Raw genomic sequence first — 14384 nt, forward strand, 5'->3', positions numbered from 1 at the left:
TATTTGCAGTCAAATAAAGTTTTATGATGGAGGATTCAGGCGGTCAGTACAATGTCATTAGACTTTATTTTCTTCATGTGAATTTTGATTCAGGTACAGTATACATTAAAGTAATAATGGAGTAAAGGAAGACTCATCAACCATTACAGTATTGGCACAGCTACATCAACAATATAACCAATAATCATTATTTTGATAAGATGTTATCATGATAAGATTATAGTTTCAAAAGTGAATGTACCATCTGTTAGAGAAAATTAAAGTCGTACACTTTGTGTGCAATTTATAGTCAGAATCTATAATTATTCCAGTTTAATGATTTTTTTGATGCATTGATATCTTCCCACTAGGTGGCGACATCGTACTATACTTCCTTCAGGTTTCACTAGGTGGCACTGTTTGGGGCTATGTTATGGCCAAGATTTCTCTTTTCTGGCTGTCAAGAATATTCAATGATGCTTTAGCAGAGATTACAATTACACTGGTGGCAACCTATCTTACATATTATATAGGTAAGTACTACAGGCTATTTGTATGTTATAGTGTGTTCAGTTTGTCATTTTTAAAAAAGTTACATATAAAGTTATTTTTCCCAACATTTTATGCATAATAATTTATGTTCATCCAAACTTACCAATTTGTCAGGTAATCAAGTAAGCTGGATAGATTAACAACCAGAAAAAGGTAAGCATTGATATATATTTCTTAGAACAACAGTAGCATTTCACCTATTTTTTTTTGTTCTTTTTCATTTGTCAGTTACATATGTAATCTGTAGTATTATTCACCATTACCTATATATAGGAAGTATTGGCTGAAATTAGTGTGTTCAAATGTTTTGGCCAAATGCTTCATGGATATATTATGTAAATTTGTTGAATATTTATTATTTGCATCTACATGCTTTCTAAGAAGGCTTGAATCTAGAATGGACACAATTTGTTTAAAAGTCAAGTGTTCAACCTAACATCTTGAGCATTGAACTCAAACATTTTGCTGACCAATTTAAGCTTAAAAAGGTGGGAAAATTTAGGTATTTGAGATAGTTGGTTAAACACAAGATATAGGGAATCATGTAGATGAATAGATGATCATGTGCTGTAGGAACTAATTTTAGCATCCAAAGTCAGCCAGTTAAGCAAACAAGTTTAAAGTTGTGTTTTTTATGCCTTCTAAATCAGCCATCTTGTATTTAAAGTGTACAATGTGTACAAAAATTACTTGAATCAATAAAAGTTGGTAAGTTCTTGCACATTCTTCTTACAGGAGAGGAGTTCTTCAGTTTCTCAGGTGTCTTGGCAGTTGTGGTATTAGGAGTTGTCATGAGTGCTGAACGGACAATGATCAGCCCAGAGGTTGAACACTTCCTTCACAGGTAACATACCTTTAAAAAAAAACATTTGATGAGTATTTTTCAGTTTATATCTATGGTCACTTATTTTCCTATCATTATATCATAATGTATGTGTGATGGAATGTAAAGTAACCATGTTTACCATTGATTCATATAATATATCTAAAAAGAAAGAAGATGATTGTACTCCTTGTATGTGCGTACATGAACCATTTTTTTGCAGCTGAAAGTGGGAAATGGTTTTGTATCTGGAGTTGGATTTTTCTGGCTTATATTGATGTGAATTTTAGTAAATTCTGTTTCTAAAAGTTACATCTTGACTATTAGCCAGATTTTACTGGATTATTTCTATAAAAAATTCCTTGTCAGTTTCTCCCTCAGAAGTCAGAGATAGAAGATACATTACCAATGTAAAACAAAATAGAAATATTCCTTTGAAATGACATGGTTCTTCCCATGATAAGTCAGACTTATTTTACACAAGTATTGAAGAATACAGAATGCAAACATGGGCATCAGAAGGAATGACTAGCATATTCACACATTATTTGTCTCACTTGTGAATTTCTCATATGGCCAAATGTAACAGTTTCAGTCATGATCTTTATGCCCAATACCAGACCTCCAGTCAGGCATCTATCTCTGTTAGGCCTCCAGTCAGGCATCTATCTCTTTTAGGCCTTTATGCCCAATACCAGACCTCCAGTCAGGCATCTATCTCTGTTAGACCTCACCATGAAAGTGATAGGGCACATAGTGTTACCCTTAGCCATCTGTTCATTGGTTCAATTTTAGGCACCATATTCTGTGAATGCATTTTTTTTTTTTTTTCTGAAGGCATCTCCATGCTGTATTCAGAATTGTTGTTGTTGTAGGGTTTAACGCCATTTTTCAGCACACGATAGGCTATACATGGCGGCCAGTATTAATGGTTGAGGAAGAACCCGGGAAAAACCCAGGAAAGAACCATGACCCACGAGAAGCTACTGGCAGGCTTTCTCACATACCCACACTGGCTGAATCCGAGACTCAAACCCACGCAGACAGAGGTGAGATGGCAGTGATCCATAATGGAGAGTGCTTCAGACCACTCAGCCACTCGGGACCCTTACTCAGAACTGAGTAAATATGGTTGTTGAGAACACCATGGTAAAACAAACATTTACAAATCATATGCCTAGAAATACTGAAGTATTTGCAAGAAAGAGAAAAAGACTCTTCATTTCACTAAGTAAATAAATATATTATTAACATTTATTTTATTTTTTCCTATAGTAAAGTAATTAAGAAATTTTTTCCCTGAGATTCTCTATAACCTCTTATTATGATTGAAAGATGAGTACTTCTACTAGTCTCTTGTGTTTGATATGTTCTCAACTCTGTGCATTTCAGATTCTGGGAGACACTTGCCTACCTTGCTAACACACTAATCTTCATCATCGTAGGGATGGTTATTGCAGAGAAGGCAATTTTTGAAATCCACGGCATAGACTGGTTCTACATGTTTTCCTTGTATTTCGGACTTTTCGTCATAAGGTGTGCATAACTCATTAAAAACTGTGTTTTGTCATATTTAAAATTGTATATGAAAATATATATAAGCACATGGATATCATAGTTTCAAATGATTTGTTCCATGCTACCTATGAAATATTCCAGAACTGAAAAAAATTAAAATTCAGATATAATATATCATCTTTTGTCAGTTGGGTTGAATTTAGTTGTTGACTCTTTCTCATGGCATCACCATTATATATGATACAATATTTATACTCATTGTATATGATACATTTATACTCACTGTATATGATACAGTATTTATACTCATTATATATGATACAATATTTATACTCATTGTATATGATACAGTATTTATACTGATTGTATATGATACAGTATTTATACCCATTATAAATGATACAGTATTTATACTTGTATATGATACAATAGTTATAATCATTGTATATGATACAGTATTTATAATCATTATATATGATACAGTATTTATACTCATTGTATATTATACAGTATTTATACTGATTGTATATGATACAGTATTTATAATCATTATATATGATACAGTATTTATACTCATTGTATATTATACAGTATTTATACTGATTGTATATGATACAGTATTTATAATCATTATATATGATACAGTATTTATACTCATTGTATATTATACAGTATTTATACTGATTGTATATGATACAGTATTTATACCCATTATAAATGATACAGTATTTATACTTGTATATGATACAATAGTTATAATCATTGTATATGATACAGTATTTATAATCATTATATATGATACAGTATTTATACTCATTGTATATGATACAGTATTTATAATCATTATATATTTCTTGTACAATTTCTGTGAGATTGACGTTAAAAAGTTGCATTTTGTCGAATTAAGCGGGTCCACATGTTACTTCGGACCGAAACTTATGCCCGACATAACCGGGTTATCGACTTAACAGAGGTCGAGATAAGCGGGTAAAAAATAGCATAACAAAGAAGAATTTTTTCGGGACCGGACCAAAACGCTCGACATAAGCGGGTTGTCGAGATAACTGAGGTCGAGATAAGTGGGTTTGACTGTAGTTTGCATTTTCTATTTAATTTATTACTAGTTTCTATCTTTGACAAAGCTATAGCTAAGCAGTAACATTAAGGTATGAAATAGCATGAAGAAAGGGCTGAAATCTCTCTCTCTCATATTGGGGCATATTTTATTTTGAGGTGCAAGAATAAAGATGCATTGGTATACATATGCCTGTCTCTCACTTCTATCCAAAACAAAACTGGAAAAAGCATTTAAACATCAGTGATGCGATTTCCCTACTGCTGATAATCTGAAATAGCATACACTGGTAAGATTATTATTCAGGAAACCATAAGTTAACAGTAGTTTTTTTGCACACAGCATTGCAAATTTTATCCTGTTTGTAACTCAGTAAACTTTCAGGTAAGCATCATGGGCTATTTATTTGAAATTAAGACAACCAGTCTTCCCCCAACTGTGATATACAGTTTACAGGGTAATAGGTCTCTTAAAAATGCAGACCTTGCTATGATGTTCAGTGTTGCACATTGGATAACATTATGATATTTTGCAAGTTGTAAGCCAGTTGTCATATGAAAACAATGCCTGATATTGGCTTCATTATTTTATATATTTTTTATTTATTTATTAGAGTATCTACCATCATAATAATGACTGAATGTTTTTTTCTTAATCACAATTATGTTTTTTTATTTTCTAGAGGTCTAGTCATTGCCATTTTTAGCCCCATCTTGCGACATACTGGTTATGGCATGTCATGGAAGGAAGGTATTGTAATGACCTGGGGAGGATTAAGAGGGGCAGTGGGTTTAGCACTTGCCCTTCAAGTTGCCCACAATGACACTATAGATCAAGAAACAGTTGGAGTTAGGGTAAGTAAGCTGCATTATTCATTTTACAAATTGTTACAATCTTGTTGAAATTTTTCCTTTACTTCAGTAACTTAATTGGTGGGGTTAATGTTCCCTTTAGATTAATATATAACAGATGAAATTAATGTTAAATTACTAACTGCATTGTTTTAAACAATTAACAATTACAGTAAAATATTTAAATTAAGGTTTATTAATTTACACACCCTTGGAATTGATGTTGCCAATCTTGTTGGTAGTGATTCTAGACTACTTCAGGTAGTAACTGAAAATTAGCTTATAGGTATTATTCGGTTTTATTAGATATGGGATGGAGTAAAAATGATTAAAAATATATATAATTAAATTTAATTATAAGGGAAAACTTCTGTTTCAAACAGTTCATAAATGTCATATAATTGTCTATTACTTTTCCTACAACTATAAGTCATTTCATCTTGTAATGAGAAATAATGATTTTGATTTGCTGGTGTTTGACTGGTAGGATACATACATACATACATACATACATACATGCATGCATGCATGCATGCATGCATGCATGCATGCATCATACATACATACATACATACATACATACATACATACTTGAGGACTTCGGTTGCAGATTTGTTTTTATAGTTACAGAATATCAACACATCATCTAAATGACTGGAAATGGGTTGCATTTATGCAGCTTGTATTATCTTATTTCCAGTTGTGTCTTTAATGTACAAAAGAAAAATCATTAGTACCCTAAAACATATTTTGTTTTTATGCCATATAATTAAAACAGAACTAGAGAATAATTATTTTTCCTGGAGTCATAAGATACTTTTGCTTCCGGTTTACCCTTGTATGGGCACAGGGTTCACAATGTATACAAATCAGGGCTCACAATGTATAAAAATCAGGGTTCACAATGTATACAAATCAGGGTTCACAATGTATAAAAATCAGGGTTCACAATTTATAAAACTCAGGGTTCACAATGTATACAAATCAGGGTTCACAATGTATAAAAAATCAGAAGTCTTAAAATTGTCATCCAACTAGAATACATGCTGTCATGTGGGAAGGTATATCAGAAAGGACAGTCATTCATTAGTTGCCTATGAGGGTTGTAAAAGGGTGATAGCCAAGATCTATTAATAGGTCAAATTATGATAATTTACTAAGTCTAAACTATCTATGACTGTCAGTTACCATTCAGAATTAGTCAGTACATGTGAGAGACACTGAACATAGTTTTAAAAATACCTTTCAGAACTAGTCAATGTATGAAAGATACCCTGCATATGGTTTTAAAGTTCACTGAGACTTATACTTGACATTGCATTCAACATGTATTTATGCATCCAACCCAAACAATTACTGATTTGCAGGTAGCTTGGTGGCGAACATACATGACGCACATCTAAAATGGTGTTGGAATCCTGCCATATTTCGAATTATCCTGGGTTGGATATTGTGGTGAATCCCTGGGCAAGGGACTTTACTTCATTTGCCTTGGCACAAAATAACATACCTGGGGTGAGTCCCTGGGCAAGGGACTTTACTTCATTTGCCTTGGCACAAAATAACATACCTGGGGTGAGTCCCTGGGCAAGGGACTTTACTTCATTTGCCTTGGCACAAAATAACATACCTGGGGTGAGTCCCTGGGCAAGGGACTTTACTTCATTTGCCTTGGCACAAAATAACATACCTGTGAAGCTTGTATCTTAAAACTTCAAAACCCAAAGTCCAAAATTGACTTCCTTCCATTTGTGCTTCAGTAATTTAGATCATTCTTTTCTCTGCTCATGCAAACATTGCATAGATCCTGAGGAAAATGTTTGTAAGAAAATGTATCATATGTCAATTATTAATCTGCTATGGTATTGTCTACATTATAGTCAGGTTATCATGTTCTTCATGCATACCATTTTGTTATTGTTCTGTGCTTTTGGATGTACTTTCTTTTTCCCTTGTGTTTCACATATAATTCCAGTTTTAACTCCTTGATTTTCTATTGTACTGTTTTTCTCCATGTTATGTTCTATGACCCATTAGCTTTAAAATAAGAAAACAAAAACTAAAGTTTTCATGCATCTTAATACCCTTATATACACCTTGTCGACAGGTGTAGTTTTTGGTACGTGATTTATTTGATGGCAAAATGTTTTCAGCTGGTTCCCATTTATTAATTGATTCAGAGTATTTTCAATTCATTATGTTGGTCTTTTTAAGTTTCATTTTTTTCACATGTTACCTTGTTTGTAATAAAGGGATGACACTTGTTTGTAACAACTTGTGCTTCAAATCCTCCATTTACAAATGACTGGATCACCTGAAGTTATTTACCTGATTTTAATTATTTCTTCTGCTAAAGTTAGGAAGGTAGCCCTTCACAAAGATTATTTTGCATTTCAAAATAGTTTTAGAAATGTTAAATTTAAATGTAAAAAAATGTGTATATTGCTATGTAACCAAACATTGTTGTCTATACTTTTTATCTGTTTGTTCCCTTTCATTGCTTCAACTGGAGTTATGATGAGTATTATAGTATCCCTCAATTAGCTTTGGTAAGATCTCCATCCATTTTCTGTATTCATTTGGAGTGAAATAATTCCACATCTTAGCATTCTGCTAAACCTTTTCACAGCAGTCTCTTTTTGTCTGAGCAAGTTGAAAAGTATTCAGTGTTTTCTTTTTTCCAGCAATCTTAAACTTTTTTAAATTGTAAACGTCTTTCCATATTTTGATTCAATGAATATTTCTAACAATGTATTATGTATGTCATATCCTTTTTTTGTTTTCATGTTTTCAGCCCAAGCATATCTTAAGAAAGTATATGTCACCATCAAAACATATTAGTATCCGTTGCTCTTTTTTTTTTTTATGTGCTCGCATGTCACCAATGTCTGTTTGACACTGGTATTCCACGTGACTTACATAAACTCATCTTTTGTGTTTGTTAGTGTAATGTGTAAGTTTAGTTAATTTCAGCTTTCAAGATCATAGTAAAAATGACTTAAATACAGTTTTTTGTCAGTCATTTAAAATGGTATTTTTTAAAAAATGTTCAGAGAATACTTTACAGTTGATAAATCATTCTTAGGTTTATCAAGAAACTAAAAAGATGGCTGCTTGAAACATGATTTCAGACTGATTTCAAATTTTGCAATTCGTATGGTTGCCTTTGCTGCAGCTGCTTCATACTTGTATAACAGTTCACAAATTGCTGTTTTTTTCTTCTAAATTGAACTTTGTTTTTCCATAAATCACTGATTTTGTTTAATTGTGTAGGTTAATAATGTAAAGTTTTATAAGATCTGCAGGTTGTACTTTAAATATATTCATGTACATAATTATATATTTAACCACATTAGAAACATAATTTACTCTTCCTCTACCTCATTGCTTTTACCATCTTGATATTAGTATTGATGCTAATTGTCTCAGTGTTATAACCATTGAGTGTAATCTGTAAACTGCATTTTTTTCTCCTGCAGATATGTTCCCAATCACATTATGTTAGGAACATTAGCCTGCTAACTTGTAAATCCAGCCCTACTAAAATACGAAAATCATCTTTTTCCTGTCTATCTCATTTAGACAAAAGGTAATAAATTCTTGCTCATTACCTCCCGTTGACCAGGTGTCATCAGTTTCTAGCTTTACTGCTGTACTGATAACATGGTACGTTTCACCTCAGACAGTCCAAGTCAGTATTCAAACTGAGCACTCGAACTTTCTTTTTGGATTTATAGTGAGGGTCAGTCATTCTCCTGCAGGTTGAATACATTTTTGTTCCATTTTCTGCCAAATTTGATTGACTTTGTCACCTTTATGGACTTTGTCTATTAAAAACTACATTATACCACTCTATTGTTGACTTCATATTGTCATTTATGAGTTAGCATGATACAATTTTCACTTGCTCTATTAGTAACGGAGTAAGTTTTAGAAAGTTTATAACATGCTACATTGCTAATTTATGCTTCGTTTTCCCTTCTTGTGTCACTTCACTAGAAATGTCAACTAATGCATGAGATGCATTGGTTCAAAGCATAGTCTAGAAAGCATCAATTACTCTTTTAGTAATGGATCCAACTCATTATACAACCGTACTGTTACCAACTGTCCAGCCATAACTGACCATCCAGCCATCACTGACCATCCAGCATGGGGGACGTTTTGAGAACACGGTAGAGCCAGCTATTTGTAGCCTGCAATTCCAACTCACTGGGGGAGTGTCCCCCAGTTTTAGGCAGCCCAGTGGGTGTAAGCCCCCACCTCTCATTTCTGAGCATGGACATCATGCCGGTAAGTCAGGATGCATGGGGTTTTGTACCGGATCCATTTGATTCAACTCATTATACCACTGCACACCATTACCAGCTGTCACTATCACTGGCAGTCCAGCTGTCACCAGCTTCAGAATGCCCTCCACCCACTACCGCTACTCAAGACTATAAATTAAAGCATCAACTCAGCTAAAATTAAGGAGAGATATGATCTGTTTTCATGTAGAATTGGTGACCTAGTTAATTCCAGGGCTTTCTTCTCAGAAAGCCAAGTTCCAGTCTTAGACATTCTCATCTTGCTGATTTAAAACTCTATGTCCTCAATGTTAAATCTGGCTCCATTAGCACAATGGTGCCAATTTTCCATTATCCTCAATCAACAGTCCTAATTATGCTCAAGATACATCCATTCCTATGTCATTGGCAAGTCCTGGGTCACTGATCTACTCGATCTACCCAGGAAGATTCTGGCCAACTAATATCTTCTCAAGCGACCATGGTTACAGGTGTTCCTTCCCTGCCCAGACCATCTTCTCTGTGCTTGGCATTTATCATGTCACCCTTGCAAGACAAATGATTTTTTAAATCTGCGATTATGGAGAGAATCTTGAAAGCAAGAAGGCTCTTGGTTTTGAAGGTTTATGACAGAAAGTAAGTGTTTTGATGGATCGGTGCCAAACCAATAAGTTTGTCTCTTTGAGTGCCTTTGTCCCTCAAATGGCTGGCTTTTTTGTCTGGTTCTTCAAGGAGAAACAGTTAACCCCAATTGCTATTAAATGCTACTGCTCCATGTTATTAGACTCATTCCAGTATCATGGTAGATGTGATATTGCATATGATAAAGACCTACTTGATCTTTTAGCCATTGGATCTTTTAGCCAATTTTGATCTTAATCAACCAAAATCCCTCACTCTGTTTCCAAAATCAAATATGTCCTGGGTTTTAACATGGCTCGATTTGATTCATTTTGGGCCTCTAGCTCACACTTTGCTAAAGTTCCTATCATACAAGACATTTTTTCTAATAGCTTTAGCTTCCACATGCAGTGTAAGTGAGTTTTCATCGACCTGTCTGGTGACCTAGTGGTTTGAGCATCACCTTGGATGTAGGAGTTCGTGGGTTCAATAGACAGCCAAGTCATACCAAAGACTTATAAAAATGGTACTAACAGCTGCCTCAATTGGTGCTCAGCATTAAGAGGTTAATGTAAGAACTGGTCGGCCTGGTGTCAGGATAATGTGACTGGGTGGGACATAATGCTGCATGTCTGCAGCATGATGCCCCAGTCAGTGCTAGACATCACTATAAACTGCCACACTGCAGACATCATAGCTACATTAAAAATCCAAATCACACACCCACTCCATCAATCTGAACTCTCTTCACTTCAGATCAGATGGTTCAGTGGTCTTCTTGACCCAACCAGGCTTTGTAGCTAAAAATAGGTTACCATTCATCCGTAATCAAAGAAACACCATTTGCTAACTGTCTTCTATAGACAGGTCAAGAGCAGCTACCATGCAAGATCCTGTTTGTACTCTCAAGCATTACTTGAAATGCAGAGACAAGTTGTGACACATGTAAATGCCTCTTCCAATGAAAGCTGGGAATCAGAATATGACCCTGTAGCCTTTGCTTCATGGCTGAAATGGGTTGTACACTCTGTGCACTCTGAGATCTCACAAGATCAGAGTTGCCTCATGAAGATTACTGCTCATGAGATTTGAGCCATCTTTTCAAGCCTCCTGTTGGAACATAATGTTTTTGATTGGAGATATAATATAATCTGTTTGCTGGCATGCAGAGTCAACCTTCTCGAGTTTTTACCTCATATATTTAGCTTTGCAGAGGCAAACCTAGAATCTGGTAGGTCTGGAAGCAGCATCACAGATGGCCACTAGACCCAGTTAAAACAATCAACACAGCCTATCAGCTTTACTGGATTTGACAGTGAAACTTTGCACATAAGATTTCAATATTTATCTTCTTAACCATATTTAAGGGTCATGCATGAACCCTAGGCTGGTTTACTTATGTAATTAGGAGAATATAGTATCATTCACATAGGGAGCCAAACCATAATTCCCTAGAAAGATACCCAAGGTAGAGGTTGGATGCTCATGATTCCCTCCTTCTGTTACCTAATGTAATATGATTGAGTGAATCTATTTTAAGGAGAAAGCATATTTTTCAGTAAATTATATTTCTCCAATAATACTTACCCAACTTACCCAATCATATTACTTTAAAACCCTCCCAACAACCTTGCAAAGCAAGCATCCTCATTAGTATATCGCTCAGCTACAAACTAGTGACACCATGTGGTCTCAAAGGACGTAACGGAAAGGAGTTACTGCCCTTTGTATACATGAGATAGACAGGAAAAGATGATTTTTATCTTTTAGTAGAGCTGGATTTGTAAGGTAACATAAAGTGCGATTGGGTAAGTATTCTTGGAGAAAAATACTTTACTGAAACAATTTGCTTTCTACATCATAACTGAATCTATTTGTTTCAAACCAAAAATGGAACATTTCACTCTTGTATGTTGTTTTGTAACACAACTAACTTTACCCATAATTGTATCCCTTTCAATTCTTGTAAAGAATAGGCATTTCCTCTTGATTCTGACATCATTTCTTTCATGTTAAGCTCATGAAATATTTATATCATCTCCATGAAGACTACAGAATTAAGTACAATTTAGCTCTGTTGCATTGCTTATTAAGTTTACAAAATTTCAAAATAGTTTCCCTGTAATCATTGAACATACACAGAAATTCTAACCACCAGTTTTGCATACATTCACCAAAGAGACAATGTCCAAAATGAAAATTTGGCTCTACCCACTAACTGCACTCCAACTCACAAGAATCCAGATCCCTGTAATTTTGCCTTCTGAATCATTAGACATTCCCACAAATACTTATCTTATATATACATCATCAATGTGTAAGTATAAACCATTTAATCTGCTTTAGATTATGTTAATCATGTAGGTACTGATAAAGACAAGGGCCAAATGACAAATATTTGTTTCCTGTTGCACATTTTTAAAATTAGGGTAGGTAGGTAGGTTGCTGGACTTGTGACCAAAAGGCTACATGTTCAAATCCTCCCATCAGCTCAGTCTGTGTCAGCTATTGTGAAGTGTCCTTGAGTAAGACACTACTCCAAGTGCCTCAGCACGAAATAACGTACTTGTGTGCAGTGCTCTAAAACACCAAACCAACCAAACAATGCGGTTTACAATGCCCAGAATACATACTACTGTCAAAAGACAAAAGTGAAATTAACAGCAAGTTAATCTAAATTGATCCATGTGTTTCTGATTTGTTGAATGTGTACAATAACGGAATAGTAAAGCTATGGGTGCATGTACAAGACATCACTGTCTTTTGTCTCAGCATTGCTCATAAAAATAATTTTTATTCAGCTGTTTTTTTTCTTCGTCATCTGCTGTGACTCAATATAAATTTAGATGAAAGATGTGCTCATCAGTAATACTTGTTCATTGTTTGGTTACATTGTGAACAGAAGCATCCCAGTGCAGGTGTGAGTATTTGTATCTCTAATACTTAATCTTCATTATTTATGAACTTTGTTTTCTGCCTGCAGGTTGTTGTTAGTTGTCTGGATGTGTTTCAATGTCTAAGTCATTTTATTGTGTTCTAATGAGTAAGTTCTGCCAGACATATTTTAAACTGGTTTTTTTTATCTTATTCAAACTTTGCTATTTATTTCACCTTTGTTTTCTTTTAACTCCTTTTGAGGGTTTACAGCAGTATATAGACAAAGCTGGAGTTCTCAAGAGGAATTTTCAAATTTGATACAGTTAATTTAAAAAATAAATATCCAATACATGTATGTGGTTTTAACTAATATTTAACTAGTCCAATAAATCAGCCCCTGGACCTGTTTTGATGCAGATGGATGGTTTTGGGGTCTGTTCTCATCTGTTCATTGAATTGTGCAATTGGTGCAGACAAATGCATCCAAAACACAGCAATGTACATGTTAGACGCTTATCAGTATTTCTCACAGCTCTTAAGTTATGGTTGATTGAAGGATTTTATCAGGGATATGTACAGAAGATTTTCAGATTAGATGTTATGATTGACAGCTTGTAAATCCATGTGGAATACACAACCCTACCACCTGTGGCCACTTCTGATTTCATGTCTGCATACTGCTGTTCTATGAGATGTGACTTCCACTCATTCACTCATTTGAAGGTTTCAGTTGCTTTTGGTCATGTTTCTCAGCTTGAGTGTCCCTGAATTTTGTTGACCAAAACATTCAGATGAGTGAATGAATGGAAGTCACATCTGGTTCAAGGTTGCTGTATTTGATTGAACAGTAGTATGTATCCACAAAATTAAAATTGGCCACATGTTTATTGGCAAGTTGTCAAACATAGGATTTGATCTGAAAATATTCTGTACATATCATCAAAAGGATCCTTCAACCAACCATAATTCGAGAGCCACTAGAAATACATGTCTGCACCAGTTACATGGCTTATTTGAATTGGTGAGATCATACCCCAAAACCATTCATCAGTATCTGTACAGGTTTAGGGGTTGATTTACCTTACTAAATTGCTTTCTACAATGAATTTTGAAGCAATGTTTGGATATATTGCAATCGTTTTAAAATTGAGTTCTGTTAATATTCCTTGTCAGAGATAGATATTGTCTTAGATTTGAGAAAAAGGTCAACTTAAAAGAGAGTTGATTTTTTTTTCTAGGAAGCTGTATGGATCACTTCTAGGTCTGCATATGAAACTGTAATGAAGCTTGGATGTCAGTAGCTCACAGTGTTGTATTCCCCGTTATGTTCTATAGAGGTGCATGTCAACAGTATGAATTTTTGTCCACTCCATAACTTTTGATGGACTTCATGGATTGGTACAAATGTTATATGAGGCTTACTCATAAAACTTGAGTCAGGTTTGACTTTTATGTTACTGTATTTCATCGGAGCCGAGTTATGGCCTTCATTTTACATATAACTTTGCTCTTGCATATTGAACCAAGGTTTTTTCAGTACTTTTCTGGTGACATTTATATTTCAAGGATACATTTTTAGTATTATTTTTGTTGTTCCTTTTTATATAAAAATGAAAGATAACTTTGATAAAAAAACTCACATCTCCTTTATGTTTAAATATAGAATATACATATGCATAAATTGGATGAGGAATGTGTTTAGTTACTTCATATACATTTCTTTCCTGTACATATTCCCAACAAAGGGGAATTCAGCAATTTGGTGAAATAATGTAGCTAGTTGCATCCCAGGCTAAAGT

At 34.3% G+C, this 14384-nt stretch overlaps 1 protein-coding gene across 3 annotated transcripts in view; it reads left to right on the forward strand.

Moving 5' to 3' along the window:
- LOC149785019 (sperm-specific sodium:proton exchanger-like) overlaps positions 1-14384 on the forward strand; it is a 196698-nt gene that overhangs the window by 84186 nt on the left and 98128 nt on the right. For 2 of the 3 annotated variants that reach the window (XM_089978713.1, XM_089978714.1), the window contains exons 6-9: positions 351-512; positions 1267-1375; positions 2747-2890; positions 4630-4801. In XM_089978713.1, coding sequence (XP_089834839.1) covers positions 351-512; positions 1267-1375; positions 2747-2890; positions 4630-4801 — 587 coding nt within the window. Of the gene's footprint in view, positions 1-350; positions 513-1266; positions 1376-2746; positions 2891-4629; positions 4802-12610; positions 12629-14384 lie in introns of all 3 variants that reach the window. The other variant, XM_089978712.1, reaches the window with a different exon arrangement.

This window comes from Sinohyriopsis cumingii, chromosome 13 (genome assembly GCF_028554795.1).
Source record: "Sinohyriopsis cumingii isolate HCF-2022 chromosome 13, ASM2855479v2, whole genome shotgun sequence".
NCBI classification, from domain to species: Eukaryota; Metazoa; Mollusca; class Bivalvia; order Unionida; family Unionidae; genus Sinohyriopsis; species Sinohyriopsis cumingii.